The sequence below is a fragment of the Gekko japonicus genome, unplaced genomic scaffold (assembly GCF_001447785.1).
Source record: "Gekko japonicus isolate JY-2015 unplaced genomic scaffold, Gekko_japonicus_V1.1 scaffold1161, whole genome shotgun sequence".
Classification (NCBI taxonomy): Eukaryota; Metazoa; Chordata; class Lepidosauria; order Squamata; family Gekkonidae; genus Gekko; species Gekko japonicus.
Window position 1 is genome coordinate 199,106 of NW_015171538.1, and position 24,300 is coordinate 223,405.

At 41.3% G+C, this 24,300-nt stretch overlaps 3 protein-coding genes across 9 annotated transcripts in view; 1 reads left to right on the plus strand and 2 right to left on the minus strand.

The window, feature by feature from the left end:
• The window catches only part of MED12L (mediator complex subunit 12 like), a 240,815-nt gene that overhangs the window by 90,436 nt on the left and 126,079 nt on the right, over positions 1-24,300 (plus strand).
• P2RY14 (purinergic receptor P2Y, G-protein coupled, 14) overlaps positions 1-24,300 on the minus strand; it is a 44,643-nt gene that overhangs the window by 8,176 nt on the left and 12,167 nt on the right. The window contains exon 1 of one of the 2 annotated variants that reach the window (XM_015419630.1): positions 19,645-19,705. The exons of the other annotated variant lie outside the window; for it this stretch is intronic. The gene's annotated coding sequence lies outside the window, so the exon portion shown is untranslated. Of the gene's footprint in view, positions 1-19,644; positions 19,706-24,300 lie in introns of those variants that run through there. 2 annotated transcript variants of the gene reach the window in all.
• GPR87 (G protein-coupled receptor 87) overlaps positions 14,403-24,300 on the minus strand; it is a 22,288-nt gene continuing 12,390 nt past the window's right edge. For 4 of the 6 annotated variants that reach the window (XM_015419624.1, XM_015419625.1, XM_015419623.1 and 1 more), the window contains 2 exons: positions 19,645-19,771; positions 14,403-15,445 (listed from right to left, as the gene is read on the minus strand). In XM_015419624.1, coding sequence (XP_015275110.1) covers positions 14,403-15,445; positions 19,645-19,771 — 1,170 coding nt within the window. The remainder of the gene's footprint in view (positions 15,446-19,644; positions 19,772-24,300) is intronic. The other 2 variants (XM_015419627.1, XM_015419628.1) reach the window with 1 other exon arrangement.

Here is a 24,300-nt window from a genome sequence, read left to right on the forward strand (position 1 = left end):
CTAATACCAATCATCTGTTCCTTAGATGAATGTGCAGAGAACTTCACAAGTAGTAATATGCTGCTAAGAGAATCTGTAGATTGCGGTAGTACGGCTGCAAAGACATATAGAACAGGATCGCTTACCCTCTCCTTAAAGCTACATTCAGCTGAGACGCATGAGGAGGAAGCAGCAGCTCTCTGGGAACTGGCTTCTTCCCAAATTGCATTGAGATGATTGGACACCCCCATTAATCCTGTGCTGAGTACCCAGTGCTGGGGGCCTTTGGTCTCCCCAGGGTTTGGCTGGTGGGTGAAAAAGGATCCACCTGCATACATATTGTGCCCTCTCTTCCAATTTTAGCTGGATTGTGTCCTGTATAGCTTCTACTAGTTAGCTGCCCGGTGCTCTCAATTTCTTGCCTGAGGCTATTGTTAGATTCTTTCCAGGGCTTGATGAACCTGATGTTAATTTTTAAAGAGCTAAATTTCTAGTCTTACAATTCTGATGCTTGTGACAATTAGTGAGAGAGAGTCACAAACATTTCCTGTGTAGTACTCTGGTACAAAATAAATCTGCCTTTCCTTGTTTTTTTTTTTTAAAGCCCTAAAAATGGTTGCAGGATTAAAACACATACTGATTTTATTTGAGACTCCCTTTACTCCTTTTTAAATCTTTGCTAAAAATTCTCCTATTTATCCTAACAAATCAAGTGAATAGCTGTGAATTAATGTTTGATCATGCAAAAAGACCGATGCAACTGTGAAGCATTTCTCCCCAAACCAATATACTGCATTATTAGAACAGGCACATTTTAAAACGCTTGTTAGCTTCCTGTTGCTAATTTAGATAGGAAGAGAGAGAAACTTATTGGAGGACCAAGTATGAACACATTATGGAAAGTCTGTCAGTGGGGGAAAAAAGCTACAATGCTTATTTCAAATGCAGCATTTACTTACCAATAGATCATCCAGGAGCCTTTCGAGATATCAGCCATTGAATTGGCCTCCAAGTTAATGCAGAAGCAATGCTTGCTATTATTCCTGCATCACCCTTTAAAGACTGGGGATTTGCTACTTTAGCTCCAAAACTGGACTTTTAAAAATCCATCGTTAGTACAGTCTTACAGCTGCTGTGGGTAGATTAAATGTCAAATGCTGCAATGGGCAGCTCCCTTAAACTTCCACAAGGGGCAGTTCGGGACTGCTTGTGAGAGTGACAAATTTGCAGTCCTTGGCAAAAGAATAAATGTTCTGAAGCTCAAATCTTTTTTTAAAAAAACCCAGAAGTAAAAAAGAGCCATAGCTATTATAGTAACTTGGGAAGTGTACTGAAAAATGGTTCACAAGACTTCAGCCACAGTCACTGCGAGTTCTCTGGAAAATGTTATGATGATTTTGCAGGGGTGGGATGAGGAATGAGTTTTTCTTGCCTGAGTATCCAAGTGGCCCCTGCTTGCTGCCTTCAAGGCATTTTGATCTAAGTTATGCTTTGCTACAACCATTGATTTTAACAATAACCTCTCTTTTTTAATCAAGTGTTTATTATCTGGGCAATAAAATAATTATTTCTATTTTTGTTTAGACTTTCCTCCAAAGAGTACAAAGCTGTGGACATGGGCTATTTTATCCTTGCAGGAACCTTTTGAGGTAGATTCAGGTGGGTAGCCATGTTGGTCTGAAGCAACAGAACAAAGTTTGAGTCCAGTGGCACCTTAAAGACCAACAAAGTTTAATTCAGAGTATAAGCTTTGGTGTGCACGCACACTACACAAAAGCTTATACCCAGAATTCTACTTTGTTGGACTTAAAGGTGCCACTGGAGTCAAACTTTGTTCTTTTGAGGTAGGAGAGACTAGGAGAGAGAGATGAGCGTTTGACACAGTAGGGTTTTGAACCTGGGTACATCTGGCTATAACTTGAAGGCTGAATTACATGTATTGGTGGAGTCTGATGATCAAGACTTTAGATCTGGCCTTAAAAATCACCAAGGGGGTAATGTATTGGGGCTTTGGTGCTGGGGTTGGAGTGAGTAACTCTTTTCCCCTCGTTGGAGATATCCTCAGGATGCTTTGAGTTCTGCCAGGGGGAAAAGGCAGCCATACTTTAAGATAGGGTTCTTAAAACTGACTGGGGGAGGGGTCGCTGCAAATAAGGGAAGCAAGAGAGGGGAAGGAGTTAACCCCTTCTCAGCACTGTGGCCATATCTACCCATCCCTCCAGCTGCTTTTAGGGCTAAATTACTCATCTGGAATCCCACTCATAGAATTCTAGAGGCTCAGCACACTGGCTTTTTAATGCAAAATGTTGCATTCCCTTGTCATTCACCTTCTAAAAACAGATTCACATGAAAATTCTTTGGACTTTTTTTTTTTGCTTATTTGTCGTGGCAGTTCCTTGAGTCATTCTGAAATGGTATGGTCTGCATCTGCATCAAAAGTTCATTCCTACTGGGGGCAGTACATGCATTGGATGTAACATGGTGATGTGGCTCAAATGGCAGAAGAGAGTTTTGCAACAGGAAAAGCACCTTGTGCTAGAGAAAAGTGCCATTGTTGGCAGGAACGATCCACTGCAGCCAGCCTATTTTTATCAGTTGATTGTTTTTAAATGTATTGTGGCCTTTTATTCTGTAAGCCACTTTGGACTTTTTATAGCAAGGTGATGTAGATTAATCTTAAATAACTGCATGTGTCATGTGGCATTGTAACACTGCATTTCTCTGGTATATTTCTGCATACAATTGGAGAAAGATACATGCAGTAAAAACTATGGCTTGGATCCTGAACAGTGCAAGTGGAGTTGTGCTACAGCAGGGGTCTCCACCTTTTGTGGGCCACCTTCAGAATTCTGACACAGCTTGGTGGGCACAGCCACAGAATGGCTACTAAACAATGGCTGCCGCAGGAGGCAGAGTTAGCCACAAAATGGCTTCCATAGCTTACAGTGATGATCCTTGTGTTGTGGTGGCAGTTGCTGCTAAAACAATGTTTTTAAAAATCTGAACAGCCAATCAAATCTCCAATGGCCAATCAGAAATCTTGCTGGGCAAAAGACCCACCTAGCCCCACCCACTTTCTAAAAACACTTGGAGGGCACTGAGAAATGTGTCTGCGGGTACATGGCATGCACAGACACTAAATTGGGGACACCTGTGCTAGAGGAAAGCAATATTCTATGCGTCTATATTTTGCTCCTGCAGGTCAGTGGGCCTGAAGGAACAGTGCAAAAAGCAAATTGGGAATCTGCTGCAGGTGTCTGTTGGAAAACCTGACCCATCAGTGATGCTGCTGCTGTTGCAGTGATGCCTAAATGTGCACCATATGAATTGATGCCAGGGCAGTAACATTTAAATTTTGTATATCTGTGTATAGAAAAATTGCTTTCTGCTTTCTATATCCACATGCCTTCTCCTGTGATGTCTTTTGATAACATGCTGTGTCTTGTTTCCTGTTGCAAGCCAAATGGTGAGGCCACATGGCCTCAATAGCCATGCCATAAACCCACATTCTTTCACATTTTCATGCTAAAAGCCAGACCTCATGGCTACACTTTCTGGCCCATATGCATCAAGTCACGTACACAATGAAGCAGCTGGAGTTTGGGTCAGCTGACTGCAGGCGAGATCCCAAACTTATAGCCTATCCCTACACACAGCTATGACAACCAACAATTGGGCACACCCATGCCCACTCGCAATTGGCTGATGGCCACATCTAATTTGTGACTGGAATTGGGGTATAATTGTTTGATTCTTATGGGAGTGAGCTCTTGCTCTCTCCCCTGTCATTGTCTGTTTTATTGCACCTGAAATGCTGTCTCTTGGAAAACAAAGACCTGCTTTGTGATTTGGAGCACATGGGGTGCAAAAATGGGATTTCTCTTCAAAATCCCTTGGACTATTCTGGACTGTGAATGTTCCTGATGTGATAACTATGTATCTTCAATGTGTAGTTAAGGCAAATTGCCCTAGCCTTTGTTATTTTTGTAATCTCTGGTAGTCTGTGCTAAGCTCTGTACTGAATAAAGATCCTTCTTATTGCTAATTTGTCTCTGGTGTTGTAACCGAATTCCAAGTCTAAGTCTTGTGCCTAACCCTGACCACATATGCTACCTTGGTAAGAGTGTGCATCTCTGGATAGAGTTGCTACTGTGTTAAATCCCAGATGCTAACTAAGGTTTGGAATCTCTCCCTTAGGAAAGGCAGGGACTAATGAAAAGAGGTTCTGGTGGCAAAATGTTGTGAAGACCAGAGATGGTACAGACTGTCTCGTGGCTTGTTGTTTAATGTACCGAAAAGTACAGGATTCCCTCCCATCCCTGGACTGGCCTGGGTGGGCTAATCCTGTACAATCTGACACTCAGCTATGCTGCCATGAAGGTTGGGGAGGTTGATCTGTGTCTGGTTAATTGCTGTTGCTTTCCTTTCAGGTTAATTGTTACTGCATTCCTTTCTGTGCTGTCTCTGCTCTGCGCCGAAACGCTTATCTATACAGATGTGCAGGAGGGTGTTGTAGTGTCTGGGATTGCCCTAGGTGCCGTGGGAGAGTGTTCGTTCTCAGCTTCAGCTACCTAATGGTCTCTAAGCCTTATCCCGCTCGCAGGAGGGTGCCTAATTGGCCAGTGCTGTGTGTGGGGGTACATGGCATGCACAGACACTAAATTGGGGACATACGAATACCCTATATCCTATTATGCCCAAGGGGCCGCCACCATTCTTAACAGTGCCTATGTTACTCCATCTATAGCTCTGCAATAAAAGTATTACCGTTCCTGAATGCATGTACTTCGTTGTTGGCTGTGGGTTCTGATAAACTTGAACCTTGAAAGGGAAGATTGACCATGTCACACCATTGACCTAGTTTCTAAATTTCACAACAGGAACAACTGTCTTTAAGTGCTTTTTCAGAGTAGATCAATGTCTTTTTTCTGTGCTGGAGAACATTGGTGCTCATGTTTTCTGTATGTAATGATGGACTAGCATAATGGGTGTTCTTGATCCCGCGGTGGTCAATGGAATGGCAATAACCCTTCTTCTCCATCATTTCAGTTGGGCTGTGCATAGCAAAAAACCTTTTGGATTGCTATATTGCAGCTTGCCTTGAGGTAGTTTCCCAGTAAGACAGGTGGTTTATGCTGTCCCATTCAGGCAACACTTGGTATATGGATAATGCCCTTTAATTTTTTCCTGGGCTTCTTCAGCCTGGGTTTCCCTTATATATGACTTATTTTTTAGAATTGGCATGGAATAGCAAAACTTTACACTAGAAGTTCCAAGGTAAATGGCTTGGTCACTTTTAAACTATTTCTTATTCGAACAGGAAACTCCCAACTGCGGTGAGGTAGTTTGGTCAGTGTGGGAAGAGCTTGTAGAAAACATTTCTGAGAAGTTGCAGTGCATGACACAATTGCAATAAAGTTTTGTTGGTATTATCACTTGGTGTTTGATAAGGTACTACTAAAACATAATGTCTTAAGGAATTGCTTTTTGCCTTTAACTCCTCTTGGAGGACAAAAAAAAATGTCAGAAGCTTAAAACACACACAAGAATACTCATGAAGCTGTTTTGTACTGCATCAAATCATCAGTCCAAGCAGAGGTCTTCTGCATCCCCTGCCACCTGACCCTTTTAGCTGGAGATGCTGGAGAGTGAACCTGGGACCTTCTGCATGCAAAGCAGAGGCTCTTCCACTGAGCCACAGCCCCCGCCCTTTGTATATCCCTAAAAAATAAGAATAGTTTACTTACTCATGGGGGCAAAAAGCCTTGTAGAATCTTTCCCCTCAGAAATGATGCCAGCAATACAATGGCTACTGCTTCTTACAAACCTTTTTCATAAGACAGTGGCCTATTCATCTGAGAGGTGTGATGTGGAAGCAGCACGTAAAGGGAGATCACCTACTCTTCTGTGAAATAGGGTTGCCAACCCCCCCGGTAGGGCGGAATTCCCCCCGCCCCGGAGGCCCGTTACCCGACGCCGGGGAATCGGGGCCTGGGGGGGACTCCGCCCCGGCGTGCGCGTCACCCGGAAGTGACGTCGCACGCTGGGGGCGGGGCCACGCCATTTGAGGGGAAAACTCCGGCCGCGCGCGCGCTTTTCAAGACAACTCCCGGACCGGCTGGACGCTCCCCCGCCGGTAGGGATTTTACATTTGGCAACCCTACTGTGAAATGATTTATTTTTCACAAGTGATTGCATGTTACTGTGCATAGGGAGATGATCTAGCTAACCAACGGGGTGTTTTGCAGTACCAGTGGTCATTTTATATTGTTGCAACCAACGTGGCATGGAATAAAGAGTGTACTCAGTGCTCTGTCAGTGTACTGCATGTGGGAACTTCAGCAGCCTGTGGGCAGAGGAAAATAGGTTTTTGGTTCCTGTTTTTAATTGCTTCTATTGGTTTTGCTGCATTCTCATGAAGAAATTTTATGGCCATTTGTCAGTCTCTGATGCATTTTTTGTATGCCAAGGAGAACCTGTAATGCTAGGAAAAATTGAAGCCAGCAGGAAAAGAGGAAGACCCAACATGAAGTGGGTTGACTTAATAAAGGAAGCCATGGCCCTCAGTTTGCAAGATCTGAGCAAGGCTATTGTCAATAGGACATTTTGGAGGACATTAATTTATGGGTTGCCGTAAGTCATAAGTGACTTGATAGCACTACACACACACAACCACTGGATTAATAATTTTTATAAATAATTTTTTTAAAAAAATCTGCCCACTTTTAGATTGAGGCCTGGACTGGATACAGCATTGGTCTGACCAAATATGACAGAGTGCCCCCCCCCCCCGCAGAACATATTTTATGGGATTGTTTGGTTTGGGGGAAAGAAAAGAGGGATTAAGATTCCTGAGCAGGAAGGGTGATGTAACACAACTCTTTACATATGATTGTAGTCCTGTGGAATTACTTTTTTTTGTGAGAACTGGAGGGGGACACTGTGTCGACTAATGATGACAATTTCCTGTTAACTAAAAACAGCAACCAAGTTCTGATGCTGCTTTGTTCTGTCCTCTGGAACCCACCTTTTCCTATAACCGTAATCACCTATCCTTATCCACTGCTAAAATAAAGCCTAGGTACCGGTGGCTGCAGTTACCAGTGTTGTTACGTCTCATATTCCTCTCTTCTACGAGTCCTCGTGTGCTGTCAACATTTTTATACCATAAGCTCCTGAAGGCATGGATTTCCCCCTAAGTCTTAGAAGTTGACATAGTCAGCATGGTTATAGTGGTTAGACTGAGAGACCCCAGTTCAAATGCTTATTCGTCTGTGAAGCAAACTGGGTGACATTGGGACAATTACACTTTCTTGGCCTATCCTATCTTGCAGAGTTCTGAGGGCAGAACTGTGTATGTCACCCTGAACTCCTTGAATGAAGAACAGTACAAAAATGTGATTGATTAGGAAAGTCAGGTGGCTGCCACTAAAAGCTGCAATTTTGGCGTATAGTGTATCAATATGACTGCAGTGTGTTTCACTGCATTCCCAGGGAACTGACTGACACTGAGTTCAGAATTTTGGTGGGAGTTATATGGAGAACAATGGATGGGTGTTTCGCTTACTGGGGATTGTTCATCTGTATCTCTAGTGTTCTTGTCTCCTGTGCTATTGTTTAAAGGATATTTAAAGTTCCTGGAAGGGTGAGAAGAATCTTCTCAACAGATTGTGAGTGTGGTACCCCACTGAAAGGAGAGATGATATGGAGTGGTACCTGTTTCTTTGTGCATTGATTGCCTTGGCTAAGATGTATAGTGAAACCATGATTTAATTAAATGACAGTATGATCATCCATATGTGGGACATTCCTGCAATTATAGTTAGGGCTGCCCTCAGCTGGATGTTCAAGCTATCCTGGTCTCATCAGATACTGGAAGCTAAGTAGTGGCAGTCCTAGCTAGAAGATGAAGAAGAGGAAGAGATTGGATTTATACCCCACCCTTCACTACCCGAAGGAGTTTCAGAGTGGCTTACAATCCCTTTCCCTTCCCACAACAGACACCCTGTGAGGTAGGTGGGGCTGAGAGAGCTCTCTCGAGAACTGCCCTTGAGAGAACAGCTCTGAAAAAACGTATGACTGACCCAAGGTCACACCAGCAGCTGCATGTGGAGGAGTGGGGATTCAAACCAGGTTCTCCCAGATTAGAGTCCACACTCTTAACCACTACACCAAGCTGGCTAGTACTTGAATGAGAGACCACCAAGGAAGTCCAGGGTTGCTTAGCAGAGGCAGGCAATGGCAAGCCATTTCTATTAGTCTCTTGCCTTGAAAACCCTACGGGGTCACAATAAGTTGGCTGCGACTTGATGGCACTTTCCACTACCAACCGTTGGGGCCTGTCAAACCAGGATCTGAAACACTGTTTGAAGTTGGTTTATTAAACATCATCATACCTATGTATTTTGTTTGACATATGAATGCAGACATCCTAGTTTCTTCTCCATTGTAGCCCTTACACATTCCTTGGCTAAACAGATGCCTGGCCAGAACAGAGGTTGTGAAGCCAGCAATTGGCAAAGTGGAACAGGATTTAAGTGATCACTGGTGAATGGAATCCTGATTTTGTAATTAAAACAGAGCATAGTTCTAGTGTATCCCCCTGACTGATCCATTACTCACAGCGGATTATATTTTGCATTGCTTAGTGTTTGGCTATGTAGATGTTCACAGAATTAGTTCCTGGTCAATGTCTTTCAAGGCTATGGAGTGGGATTCCTTTAATGCCTTTCCTAATAATCTCTTAAGATTATGTACCTCTGCTTTAAATCAGCCGATGATGGTAAAGACACTGAGTTGTCTTAAGATGCTAAATAATGAAGGTATTCTAATTTAATGCAGCAATTGTTCTCTTTCTCAATAATGTTGTTGGACTCAGGGACTGCAAACATGTTCAGAATTTGTAGCTTTGTCCTTATGGGGGTATTAAAGGAAAATGTACTAAGTAAACATTTACAGATAATTGCAGCAAAGTCATGTTTGTTAAGGAAAAACACAGCAGAGCATTGCTTCCACAGATTGTGCCAACAAACAATGAGATTTCTTAAGTCTAGCTGTGTCATGAAACAGCTGTTAGAAATGTGCCTTCAGTGGATATTTCTGATTGTTGACAGTTCCATGACAGTTCTTTAAGCAATGGTACTGACCCCTGGAAGGCCTTGGCTGCTCAGCTTTTTAACAAGTCCAAATTAACTCACATACATAGTTCTGTTAAACTTGATGTCTATCCCTAATGGTGTTCTGAATTCATGCCTAAGAACCTTATTCCAGAAGGGACCCAATGTATAAGTGGATGTCTGTACAGATATTTACATATTTTATTTATTTGAGACATTTCTATCCTGTGCTTTCAACAAAGGCTACAAAACAGCAATAATATAAAACAATAAAAAGTGTCAGTTTCCCTGCCACCACCCTCCCCCGCTTTCCATCAACATCTCCCCCCCCCCATTATCTATAATCTTTTGGACCTGTGTTCACATCCACAATTACATTTGATTGCAAAAATCTTAGTTGGAAGTAAATCCTGTTTAAATCCATGAGACATAATGCTGCTCTCAAACTTCATTGCACCAATAAGAATTCATTTTAAAGGGAAGAAAAATATTATTGTGAGAGACTTTTAAAAATTCTTATTTTCTTCTAAACAGTGAGCTGGATTCATGGTCTGGCTTTTGCTACATGAGAGTCTTCCTCCACTGAAGGAAGACTTCCTCCATCAAAGGAACACTTTCCCTTAGCAGAAGAGAATTTTTGGATCCACCCCATATATCTTATTCCATGGGGCCAGAGATGGGGCAACATGCTGGGCCCTTAAAATCAGCAAAAAATCTGGAGATTTAATTCTCTTGAATATAATTACTATAGGAAAATATAGAAATCAATACTTTTTATGGGATTTAAATCCTGAAAAGATTTCTTATCTTCATTCATGGTAGTGCTAGTAGTACTAATGAGTTAATAAGAAATGTCAGGTTATATGAATAAACAATCTTTTACTACCTTTTGGCTGTGCAATTTAACTGCAGTAAATAAAATTTATTAAGTTTCTGGATGTAGATCATGCAGTTTTGGGTACTGCTGATCTACCAGCTTTTGTTTAGACTTGCATTAAGACTGGAATAGAAACATCTTGTTTTGAACTAACTTATTTTAATACCCCCTACTAAGATGACACTATAAATAAGTTTGGAGTCATGGATGAATAGTCATCCATGTACTATTTTCATTTGCACTTTTCCCCTTCAGGGTGAAAGTGATTCAAAATATTTAGAACATATACAAAATTAATTATATGTATAATGCAGAGAAGTCTGCTGTACTTGAATGTTTAGAGTTCAAAGCAAACTCATTAAACTTTGGCAAGCAGTGTGCCTCTTGGAGTAAAGTATGCGTGCTTTCTCTTATACGTTCTTTTTCTCCTGAAAGGGCTTGCATGCCCTTTCAGGAGAAAAAGGTTGCATAAGAGAAAATATGCATGATGGCTGGGGTTTTTTTTGGGTACAATTATGGGTTTATATGAAGAAATAGTGTGAACATGTCTGTACATGAAAAGAGCTAAATATTTGTTTTTCAAAGCTACCGTTTTATCACAAAGTGATTGTGTAAATTAATTTCAAATATGCACCAAATTATAAGACAGACAATATCAAAAGCCCTCTGCTTCTACAAGAAGAAATAAATTTATCTGCAGCAGAAGTGTACAATAATATCCATTAACTGTCAACTGAACAACACAAATTAGCAACAGATTAAATTAAAAGCCATGTCAGACCACACGGGTCTTATGATGAACCAGGAAAGACAATGCAAAGCAAACCACATGGGAAAAGCAGTGTCACGGTAGAGCATGACCACTGACAAAGCCCCCTTCAATGTAGCTACCTGTTGAGGTTCAGAGCGTAGGGGAACATGGAGCCAAGCCTGTCTAGATTATCTCAGTGACTGGATGGGTTGATGCTGGAATTAGTGGTCCTGGATTTACCCTGGTTTCAAACTGGTCAGAACTGTAATAGTCAGAGCCCAGGACCCTGAATTGAGCCCAGAAACAGACTTGAAGCCAGTGAAGGCTTAGTAGTAACGCAGGCGTGATGGGTTCAGACTAGCTAGTTCCTGATCAAAAATGGAAAAGCTGCATTTTGAGCAAGTTGATGTTTCCAAGAACTTTCTGAAGGGAGTCCCATGTACAAAGTTTATAACCAGGGGTCATTTCGTAGAAAAAGAGGTGCAGGAGCTCATTAGTATAACTCATTAGCATAACTTATTTGCATATTCCACACCCCCTGACATCACCGGAAGTGTGTCAGAAGGCAACACCCACGGCTCAGGCTCCACTGGATTGTTTTGGATTACTAGCTATTGGGGGGGTGGGGTGGAACATGCAGATCTGTCCTTGCAGAGGAGGGAGAGCTTGTACCTGAATAAAACTTGGTCTTAAAGGTGCCACTGGACTGTTTTGTTCCGGGGGGAGCTTTGCAACTTACCTGGCTGCTTCTTGCTCTGACTGAGGGCTGCTGGGAGCAGGGGGTGGGGCTTGTTGCATGTGCCCGCCCCCTGGGCTCTTTACTGCCGAAGCTCTGCTCCTGTGCACTCCTGCAGGAAATGACCCCTGTTTATAACTATATGCCAGCTAGAAGATTGACTTAAAAGGTGAATACACCTGAAATGGGACTGGATATAGTTCCATTACTTAGAATGTACCAACCAATGGACTTGCTGTTGGTTTTAGCTAGGAACATTTTGGTTCTTGCTGACTTTTTTCATATGATCCCAGATCTGGGAACAGTATGGATTGATTGTATGCAGGGAAGCAGTTGAACTGCATAAGTGAACTGTAACTTCTCAGCCATTTCTGATAAGTTAACTTCTGAGCCTGCCACAATGGGGAGGGCGGAGTAGAAATGAAATAAATAAATAAAATAAATTTATATAACCCTTTTGGTTTATAATTTATATCCTGTGAACACTGTGCTACTGATATCAGGGAATGAAATTCCTAAATTTAATCATATTCAATACAATTTAAGAAGAATGTAGATGGTACTCATAGTTTTCCTGCAACTGAAGATAAGGTGTATAAACTTCTATAATAGTGGTGTGGGAGACAAATCCTGTTGTTCATCAGGTGTTTTTCAACAGACTTCAGTTTGTGTGATTTTTAAAGTTTGGAGTTACAGGTGTAGGTATTTTTTTTAAAACCCTTTTAATGGCGAGACATGAAATTGCTCAAACTGGCAGTGGAAGAAAATGCCTGTTGCCTAGGAACACTGCACACACAATATAGTCCATTATTCGTATGTAATTTATGATGGACTCGCTTGCTGTCTTCAGTATTCTTAACCATTCATTCATTGATTTCTCCCCAGCTGTTGTGTTAAATCAGTACTGGAGTGGTCTGTTATATGGAACTGCACATCACAGCTGGTGTATGTTAGTGCAGTGTCTGTATTGGGATGTAGGAAATGATGGTATGGGGAAGTTTATGGATGGAAGAAAGGGCTCGGAGCTGGCTCCACTGATAAGTTTTATATCTGTTATATGGTTGCCAAATGCCTGTAAAGAATGTTGAGCTATGTTCTTAAATTTGATTAAAAAGAGGAAGCTCCTATTAAATATTGGCTGTGTCCAGATTGGCCCTTGGTAATTTCCTTGTGACGTTTGCCCAATTACAAAAGAATGAACCATAACTTTACCATAAGGGTGAGACCTGCACTGGTAGCAGGAGCTCCTTTGCATATTAGGCCACACACCCCTAGTGTAGCCAGTCCTCCAAGAGCTTACAGTAGCCCCAGTAAGAAGAGCTCTGTAAGCTCTTGGAGGATTGGCTACACTAGGGGGTGTAGCCTAATATGCAAAGGAGCTCCTGCTACCAGTAGAGCCCTGAATTTTAAAAGGTACAAGTGGAATCAGCCCACTGCCAGGAACATAAGAGCAGCCATGCTGGATCAGACCAATGATTAGTCCCCGTATCCCTTTTACATTTGGTGGGTCAACCAAATGCCCATGGAAAAAGACTACAAGAGCATGAAAGTGAAAGTCTCCCCTGTTGTTGCCGCTCAGGACTAGTGTTTAGTTAGAAGGCTATTGTCCGTGAACGTAGAGGCTCCAGGGTGAGACATTGTGGACAATAGTCATTGATGGACTGGTGCTCAGTTATCTAGTCTAATACTCTTTTTAAAGCCAACTTAACTAATGACTATTTCTACATCCCACTTATAGCACCCCCTCCTCAGAATCGCCTCTGGTCTTAAGTATAAGCCAAGTTCCCTGATGAGTGGCATAATGGCAGTGAGAGCACAAAGTAGCTTTCACTGATAGTCAGTGGCATGCTGTGAAGAGTGTGGGAAGCCTCCTTATGATGTGGGACTCGTAACTGGCTGTTGTATGCAGTTCAGTTGCCTTGCAGAGTGAACCTGACCACACAGAACAGATTTTCACTGGTACTATTTTGTCATAGTTGCGGTGGAGAACCAATTGGTTGTGAGGTTCAAAGCTAGCATTACTTATGATGCATGTTGCAAACCCTAATCTAATCATTCCTAACCGTTTGCATCTCACATAGCATGAGCAAGAGAACTAATTTTCAGTGGCTTGATTTGAATTGGTGGCTGTCCTGAAATTACCACGACCCGTCTGAATAAACAGGACAATACAGAAATACTCTGATGAAGGTTCACTTGCAACAGATTTGGCTGGCAATCTATCTGTATGTCATGTGTTTTAACTCCTTTTGCACTTTTTTGGATGCATTATATATTTGTACTGCCTAGTGTTTTGTATTTTTACAGTTGTTATTGATATGCTGAACATTGTTTGTAATTGTACGCTTATTATATATTTTTCTCATACTGTGGTTTTAGGTGGTGATTTCAGTTTAGACTTCACAATACACCCCTGGGTTTTTTACATACCTTCTTGTACTTTTGCACTTCATTTTTGCGTTCTTCAGAAGTGTTCTTTTTTTGTTTTCGTATTGCAAACCCTAACCTGATAATTTCTCTGAAAGTAAAGTGCATTTTGTAACTGTGAAACTGGCTTCTACAGATTTAATGTAGTTTTATGCAGTCCCAGTTGGCAGGTACAATTCAGAGAGCATTGTGTGAATCAACTGAAACTGCGATCCTGCAGACTCCTAATGGCATGCTTTATTATTACATTATCCACTAGATGGCACTGTGTAATTTCTTTAATGCTGCTGAATCCTCAAAAGCCCCTTTCAGTCACCATTTTCAGATGTTGTCATTCTCCCAATGATTATTGGGCTATATTTGTATGCTTCCCTTGCATATTGAGAACTATGAAAACTGATCGGTTTGGCACGTATTTGTTCAAAAATGTATAATCAAACAAAATACTTTTATTATGTACAAATAACAAACCTACTGGTAGTACACAAGAAAAAAAGTCTTTGAGATTTGGTAATATCACAGATCAGTGTAATCATGGTATATGCGCACTTCTGATTTTCTGATACTCTGAAGCGATCTAATGCTTTCACTCCTTGTTCGCATGTTTGACTTCCTGAACAGCCTCCGTGAAAATGATCTACACATAAAAAAATAGATAATTGGATCTAGGCACACGTTACACGCAGACAGGAAAAGAGTGACTTCCTTGCAGTAGTACAGGATTTTGTGTGCTGGATCGCTGAAAAATTTATCCAGATGGCCGAAAATAAAAGGTATTCTGCACAAGTGATACGGTACAAAGCAAGTAAAAAATACAGCTACAACTACCCTTATGCTTTGGTTGTGTTTCCGTTTGCGACTTGAAGCACTAATAAATTGCTTGCTTGATTTATGGATATATTTGGATATTTCAATATAACATCCTATTAGGACTGTCAGTACAATGATAAACATACTGTTGTTGACATACAGGACTGCTTCATGCCACTTTATTCCAAAAGGACTTTTAAGTTTTAAGCAGTCACCTATATTTTTCCTAGTTGGGTAACCATTTGTAAGGATCACGTTTGGCACTGCCAAAAATGTCATAACAATCCAAACGCATGCCGACAGAATCTTGGTAAAAGTAATGCTGTACATCCGGGAATCTCCAAATGGTTTCACCACTTTTAGATACCGATCAATGCTAATGAGTCCAAGAAATACAATTGTGGTGTACATGTTGGCATAAAACAGAACTGTTGTGTAACGGCATAGGAAGAAATTGAAGTGCCATGGCCCCATTCTTGAGTCCTGAATGATTTTAAATGGAAATGTCAGAGTCATTAGCAAGTCCGCAACCACAATGTTCTTAAGGTAAAAAATGAAGCTTGTCTTGTTTTGAATGTGGAAGAAAATCCATACTGCCAAGCCATTCAGCAAGATGCTTGCCAGGAAGATGACGAGGTAAAGCACAGGTAAAACAATAGTTGTAAACTCATTATTTGTAGAATTCCCAAGCAGACCTTGTGAATAATTGGTTGAAATACTGTTATCTTGGCCCAGTTGATGGTAATGATCTATGGAAATGATGGAAAGAAAGAATCTATTTATTTACTTATGTATTCATTCGATTTATACCCTGTCCTTCCCACCAATCTAAGTTGGTTAGCAATTGTAGCTTCTCACATGTTGCTCTCATGTAACTATGAGAACAATAATTCATAGTTACAGTGAAAATGGCCTCCACATGTTGTGTGGAAGAGCAAACAGAAGATTCACTTCTGCTTCTTCTGGTGCTTTCTGGAAACGTGTGAACTTTCCTAAAGCATCTTTTTAAATTCTTGGCTTGTGTGTATGTTACTGTGCTGGCTGTTTCAGTCATTAGATCGGGCCTAGTTATTTGCAGTGGGGTTATGAAAATGAGGAGGCATGGTTATGGTGAGACTTGAACACCTGCCATACAGCCTTGGAATGGCCTATCCTCATTAGTCATTCGAACCTACAATTGGCTTGGGTGGGACAAGGTATAGCAGGAGCAGACTTGAGTAGTTACTGCCTTTCTTTGGTCTGCTCTTAGGGCATTTAAAATTTTCCTCCCTCCTCATATTGCTGAATATGGTTATAAACTTGTCATGGATTTGGATTAGGTACTCTTTAATAGTCTCAGGCTGTATTTTTCCTGGTGCTCATCTTTTCTATTTACTTTCCCCAGGGTGGTTTTGCTGGGTGGCATTAATGTATTCTGCTAAGACTGGTGTAAATGGGGCTCAGCACCTATTAAGTTGTGAGGGGAGCTTCCTTTAAGAAAGACTTTAGTTCCAGTCTGTTTTGTGGTGGGTGCAGATTAAGAGAGGTCCAAAAAAATTGGTTGCAGGCAGAAGGAAATGGGAAACTCTCTTATTAGTTTTTTGTATTTACAAATTTGGAAACCCCCCCCCCCCCAAGAGGCTTGCTTATTTGAAGCAGTTTCTGCCATCACCTTGTAGCAACCGTACTGGTTTTTCAAGGACATTCTTCATCATAGCCTGTGTTTGTATGCTACAGAGTAGACAATGGCTTTAGAATTCTGCTTCAGCCATGAGGTGGCAAGGCATTTACTTTTAAAACTGAAGCAGTTGTAGCCAGCTGCATAAGTATACTGAGGGAAGCAGATGACTAAGTTCCTCTCTGCATGCAAAGGCTTGTTTGACAGTCCTGCAACGCTTAGTCAAAGACACAGAAGCATAATGATGATAAAATGTGGTTGGGACATTAAATATCTGCTGTTCATAATTCTTAAGAGCAGCTCAGCAGAATTATAAGGAAGTTGTGGAATTGTGGAGGTGTAAGGATGCCACAAGTCAAATCAAAAGTGTGAGACTGTGGACATTAAAATGCCCCAATATAATTATGCAGATTCTTTACCTCCCTCCATGTCTTTGGACAATGATTAAATCTCAGCTCTGTCGTGCAGTCCATGCTGCAACAGCATAGCATTGGTGAGGTAGCCATGGAATCTAGTCTTGACTCATGATCATAGCCAGTATCCATACTAAAGGCTGGCTGCCCCATTCCTTTAAAAAGAAAGGCCTTGGGACATCAGTTTTGAATTACACCATCCCTTCAGTCTTATGTTTCACAGGGCATATGGAATGTGTTGACTCTGCACCAGGTGATTAAGAAAACACTCCTAAGCAGGTCTACTCAGTATCTTACTGTACTCTGTTCCCAGGTAAGTGTTCTTAGGATTGCTCTGTAAATCTGTTAGCACTGATCTATAGGTCCTTGAATGTTGGAACAGACATTGTGCAAGGATCTGTGTGCCTGCTGGTGGGTAGGCCTGCTTGCTCTTGCTGGAAGTGGGGGGTGGACTCAGAATTCAGACCTCTAGTCCACAAACAAATGGTTGATGTCTGTTCAGATTGCCCATGTGCTTTTGGTCCAGCAACAAGCTTTAGAGTTCCAGATGCTGACCTAACAAATAGATATACATGCATAGTGCGTGAAGAAGACATAATCATCCTCACTTGGCCTGTATTTGAAGCTGGTTATAAGTACCCCATCGTTAGGGTTAAACATGGATGAAATTGGAGATGTAATGGACTGTGGTTAAGGATGGGGAAATTCGTGTAAGGTGAGGGATCGGACTGGGGAAGATATATGCAGTTCTATGGCTTTCACTAGTTTGCATCCATATAGGCCCTGATATATGAATCAGTTGTTAACAACAAGAACGTTGCTCCTTAGAGGAACATTCTCACAGTTATAGTGGTTAATGTGACAATAAAGGAGTGTGGAATCAACATCGCTTTGTGGCAATAGCCCTTCATAATAAATACGAATTAGTCATTTCGCTGCATTTTAAGGATTTCCTTGCCTGGATTAGGCACCCCTTCCTTCTGTTCTCATAATGAAAAGGAGTTTAAAGCATTGCTCAGAAGCATGATAACAACCACTAATGAGTTCAAGTAACCATTGTTTGCTCTTTGAAATGGTGGAGGGTTATTTTTCTCTTATTTAACTGTTAAATGTGCATGAATTGAGTATTGGTAGGAAAAAGGGGAGGCCGATGCAGATTAATTGGTCCTCTTAGTGCCTGGTTAGGGACAATGTCATAACCCATTCTTCATTAAAGGTAAAGGTTCCCTTGCTCGAAATCCAGTCGAATCCGACTCTAGGGTTGCGGTGCTCATCTCCGTTTCAAAGCCGAAGAGCCAGCGCTGTCCGAAGACGTTTCCGTGGTCATGTGGCCGGCATGACTAAACACCAAGGTGCACGGAACGCTGTTACCTTCCCACCGAAGTGGTACCTATTTATCTACTTGCAATTTCTTGCTTTCGAACTGCTAGGTTGGCAGGAGCCATTCTTCATTAGTGAACGTGAAATGATGCTTCAAAAGTGAAGACCAAAGACAAGGCAGAACCAAGTTTTTCAAAAATAACATTTACCTGAAAAGATGAGAGCTTTTTTTTACACATGTGCTGTCAAGAAAAAGAGGAGGAGGGATTTATACCCCACCCTTCACTACCCAATGGTGTCTCAGAGTGGCTTACAAACTCCTTTCCCTTCCCCTCCCCACAGACACCCTGTGAGGTGGGTGGGGCTGAGAGAGCTCTGACAGAAACTGCCCTTTTTCAAGGACAGCTGTGCCAGAGCTTGTGACTGACCCAAGGTCACATCAGCAGGTGCAAGTGGAGGAGTGGGGAATCAAACCCGGTTCTCCCAGATTAGAGTCCGCACACTTAACCACTACACCAAACTGGTTCTCCATAGTGTCATTGTTAGGTTTGTTCATTGTTTTGTGAAGACTGCAAGAGTTGCATAGGGGAGTGATTCAACTACCTGACGCCTTGCAACAAGACTTGTCCATGCACTAATGTCAAAAGCTCCAGTACCAATTATCAGGTGTTATGAATAAGATGCTGTCTGAACGTCAACTGACACAATGTGTGACAAGAGAGAAATGCGCTCTTGACAGCTTTACATCAATGCCTTAGACATTTCGGCATGACACCTGTCCGCCATGCCATTTTTGGTGCTTTATTGTGTCTAATGCTAGAAGCTGGGTTGCAGAACATGCACACCCTCTGGAATTTGCCCTCTGAAGCAATTGCTTCACATTGTGTCCTGGTACATCCAACCCCGCTGAAACTGGTAGCTAGTGGCAGGTAACTAATTAAAGGATTTATTGGCTGACTTCATATAACTGAACAATGCAATTATTATTTAGATGCTGTGTTCACCTTTTAAGGCCTTATTTTACTTACGTAGGATAATTCATGTTGGAACCTGGCAATTGGGCCACTGTTGTAAGCCGCCCTGAGCCCGTTTGGGGGGAGGGCGGGGTAAAATTGAATTAATAAAATAAAATAAATAAATAATCCAATTCAGTCATAGTTTAGGAAAGCTTTGTACATTAAAGCATGATACTTATAACTAAAGACCATATATGAAGTAAATATTAAGGTGTGGGCTTAGTGGATTTACCAGCAATGTTCTTTTTATACAGAATTAATGCTGATATTATGGGTTGCCACTCATAATTCTGAGAATTAGGGAAAAAGTTATATAATAGTCTTTCTGTGCTATCTATCATTAGAAAGCCAGATGTTTAAAACTGACTTGCTCTTAATAACGGTTAATGGTTAGAGTATTAAACAGGAGCAGAAATAATCAAATATGATTTTAACTTAGAGAAAAGGTTATTCACAAATAATATGGCTAAAAAAGTATGTACAACCATGTGACTGACTACATTTTCTCTATTGGGAATTCCAAATTAAAAAAAAATATTTACCTGAAAGCTTCACATATGACACATTGGACCCCATTATTATTGCTGATTTGCAGGACAAATGCTTTTCAGGAGACACGCTGGTGGCAATTGATATGGGGTGCATCATGGGTTGTAAAAGTTTTAATTTCTGAAAAATACAGGAAGTGGAGATATTTACAAATGATCAAAATAGGAGCATCTTTTAATACTGCGGGAGATTGCGGGACTCTTCACTGACAATGGAGGCCCAGGTGGCAGCCACTGCTAGGTCAGCCTTCTATCATCTAGGGTTGGCCCGGCAGTTGGTCCCCTATCTCAGCCGTGAGGACCTGGCCACGGTGATCCATGCGACGGTCACCTCGAGGTTGGATTACTGTAACGCTCTCTACTTGGGGCTGCCTTTGTCGCAAATCCGGAAGCTGCAGCTAGTGCAGAATGCTGCAGCTAGGCTGGTGATGGGTCTCTCGAGGAGGGACCACATCCGGCCGGTGCTGCAAGCGCTGCACTGGCTGCCTATAGCATACCGGATTCGCTTCAAAGTGCTGGTGCTTACCTTTAAAGCCCTGAATGGCCAGGGTCCAGCCTACCTGAGGGACCGCCTCTTCCCGTATGTTCCCCCGAGAGCGCTGCGATCTGGGAGCCTGGACCTTCTTCAGGTCCCAGGCCCCCGGGACATCAAGCTCACCCAAACCAAGGCCAGGGCTTTTTCGGTGGCGGCTCCTACCTGGTGGAATGAGCTCCCGGTGGAGATCCGGGCCCTGCGGGACCTCGCACAGTTCCGCAGGGCCTGCAAGACGGAGCTCTTCCGCCAGGCTTTCGAGTAGGAGCCGCCGCCACTGCCACGATACCATCATTGTGACCGATTTTTCCATCGACCTGGCCTTGGGTGGGGAGAGACGCTGCCCTAAAGAGGAACACCACTCAGGCGTCTCGAACTTGGATATCATCAGCCGAAAATGAGATTCGTCTATCTTGAGTCCTGTTAAAATGTACTGTAGAGCACCAATTTTAGTTCTTATTTATTAAGTTTTTAATGTAATGTATGTTTTTATTCTCGGCGTTTGCCGTCTGTTGCCGCCCTGAGCCAAATGGGTAAGGCGGGATACAAATCTCATAATAAATAAATAAATAAAATAAATACTTTGGCAAGAGAAGGAACAGAGGGTGATGGTGTCAACATATTCTACCGGTTACTTTCTAATTTTAGGACTAACAAAAACATGAACTCCTAAGATACAGGTTGGCCTTTCAGGAGTCTGAATGTGAAGAGTGGGTACTGGCTTCTCATGTACTTACAAGAAATTAAGTCCTGGCAATGTATTTAGATGATGTTATAGGGAGGCATTTTGTTTTTTATATACAGAGGTTAACTGTATGGGAAGGATTTATATCTCAGCCAAAAAAAGCTCTGTATAAATAACACAATCAAAGGCACTATGCTGAAGTGCAAAGGGACAAAGAATGTTTATATAACACAATGTGTACAAACAAATACAATATAGTATATACAAATACAATATAGTGTATACATATGACATACAACAACACAGAGTGTACAAAAGAAGCCGGCACACAGGACATAGGACGAAGAGACGAAGACTCCGGATTCCAATCTTTATTTTGTTGATACTTCTGTATGGTACAACTGAAGAAATATCAACGAAATGAAGATTGGAATCCGGAGTCTTCGTCTCTTCGTCCTATGTCCTGTGTGCCGGCTTCTTTTGTACACTCTGTGTTGTTGTATGTCATATGTATACACTATATTGTATTTGTTTGTACACATTGTGTTATATAAATATTCTTTGTTCCTTTGCACTTCAGCATAGTGCCTTTGATTGCGTTATTTATACAGTGCTTTTTTTGTTGTTATATACTATACTGTGTTATCACTTTTGTATTTCAAGGATTTATATTTAACAGCCCTAAAATGGGGAAAGCTTGCTATGGGCTGTTTTGTACAAGAAATGGCGTACAGAAATCCATTAATACCTGTGTGTTTCCTTATAGCTGTCTGTATTGTTTTTGTCAGAGCTATATTTTAATTCTCAGATGTTAGATTTCATGTCCATAATTTGCCAGCTTGCATCTGCCCTCAAATCTAACTCTGCCATTGGCCTTCAGTAACTGCTCCTTTTTGCCCCTGGACCATAAAACTAATTGTCTGTCTGTCTCCAGATAATTATAATTTATATAGTTCTCATGAGTATATGGCATGACATGAAAGAATGCAACAAAGACTGATTGTACCTTGTGGGCAGGTAAATATATGCATGTTTGTGTGAAAGAGAAAAGAAGGCCAATAGCTAACTCTTTCCAAGCTAACTTTCCTGACTTAGATATCAGATGTGATTATACCGTATATATATACTATATATAACTGTGTTTTGGATTGTATACCTGTTTTGGCTGTTAGCTCCTGATGACTATAAGTCATGCCTAGCATTCTTAGTTTGAGAGTTTCTTGAGCAAAGGTCTATTTTGAAAGATTAGTTACCTTTGTATGGGTCTGACAGTTGATTGAATTGTAAACTAGAGGGTGAAGTGAGTCAACAAATACCTACTTTTGGTAAGGTAACTCTTATGTCACCTCATCTTCATCCCAAAATAAGTGATCACATAGGTAATATTTGGGTGTAGTTCTTTGGTGTAGTTCTTAAGAAAACATAAGAACATAATGGAAGCCAATGTTGGATCAGGCCAATGGCCCATCTCGTCCAATACTCTGTCACACAGTGGCCAAAAATACCAGGTGCCATCAGGAGGTTCATCAGTTGGGCCAGGACACTAGGAGGTCACCTGTATGGTCCTTTAAGGATGTATTGTTGAAATACCTGGAGAGAAGTGATTAACTCAGGGTAAACATCATTCAGGTTTTAAGGAAGTATGTAATCCATTTCCCATGTTATTCAGTGTACAATGAACCTTGAGATAAGTCCTGCAGGGAGCTAAAGTGTAATAGCATCTAGTAATGGCTTCTGTGCTGAACACTTACCCATCTTGGCTCATTATTTCACACCAAAGGGGGTAGTTTGAACTCTTTAAATAAATGGCCTTATAGGCTCTCTTGAAGAAGTCCTCATTATCTCTTTATGATCTTAACCATTATCATCCATGCACAAACATTCAATTTTTAAATAAGGTGCTTGAATAAACGGTGGTTGTACAAGTCTAGGTATTCATGGTTGGAATAGATTATCTATACCCAATCCAATCCAGTTTCTGGTGAATGTTCATAATTCAAATTGCCTTGTTTGCCCTGACTTGACAGCCCTCTTCAGGCAAGAGATGGGAGGAGTATGACTCTGTTGATTCTCCTGGACATCTCGGGGATATTCAGAGCTGTCAAGCATGGTATCCTGTGCTGTCTGTCTGGGATTTGTGCTGAAAGCAATATGCTCCAATGATTGCATTCCTATTTAGTAGACCAGTTCCAGAAGATACTTATTTTGTTGTATGTTACTCTGGATTATAAATAAACTCATGAGGTTATGAACATAGAGTAAGAATTTTCCTTTAAACCCCCCCCCCCTTAAAACAGGGTATTTATTTGCAATCTCTCTATTTGCCTATTTGATTTCTTGGATTGGGTCTGTACCACATGTGACCTGCAAAGCTAGCCTCCACATGTGTGGAGTAAACCTCCTGCTTATGCAGCATCCCAGTGCAAAAGTAGGGGTTATGAAGCACCTGGAATACCATAAAAAATAGTTGGTGAAATTGAATGTGGGAAATGCTGTTCCGCACATATTCTCTTCAAGTTCAAGTTAGCCTTTATTGGCATAAATTGTCAATACAGATTATACGACTTAAGAGCAGATTGAAAACACACCTATTAAAAATACTATATCTCTAGATTGTACAATTTAAGAGCAGGTTAAAACACACCTATGAAAAGATTATGTCTCTGGGGTCCTGTGTACCCAAACTTTTATGTGGGATGGATATATGTTTAAAAGGCATACTAAATGACTCAAGAAGAAGTAGGGTGGTGTGTTGAAAGGACTGAAGAGAGCAAGTATAAATGTTTGGTATATTTGTATACATATACATTTGCCTGGTTGGCATGGTATCTCCCAGATTAATTTGGAAAGACAATTACATAACTTGTGGAGCTACTGAAGTGGATTGTGATGTGTCAAATGTAGGTGGAAAAGAAGATGATGTCTGTGTGATGTGGTTCTCTGGTTGCCCCAATCAGTATTGTGTTTGATGACTTCAATAATGAGGAACACTAAAGGATTATTCCATAATGAGCATAAGTACTATCAGTAAATTATGTTATAAACAAATGGAGTGAGGCCATGCAGGTTTCATTAATCAAAATCAGTTGGATAGCTACGGCAAACTCTTCACTGCTTGGACATTTTGACTCTGAACGATGTGAAAATTTGTACTCCCAGGTTGTTATAACAGCTCAGTTGTATTGCAGTCCCTGTGTTGTTTTAGGCTTCCTCTTTTGCCTCACACCTATGGTTCTGCCCTTTCTTTAACAATAGAGATTGGGTTAAGGTCAACATTAGTATTACCAGCACTGTCTGTCCTTTGGATGAAAGGAAGCAATTCACCACTGAAGAAAGGACTAACAGAAATGTTATAATCTTATATTAAAGTGTATTAAAGTTGGAAAACTGGAACACAGTTTATAACTTTATGAAAAGACAGGCAAAGTACTCT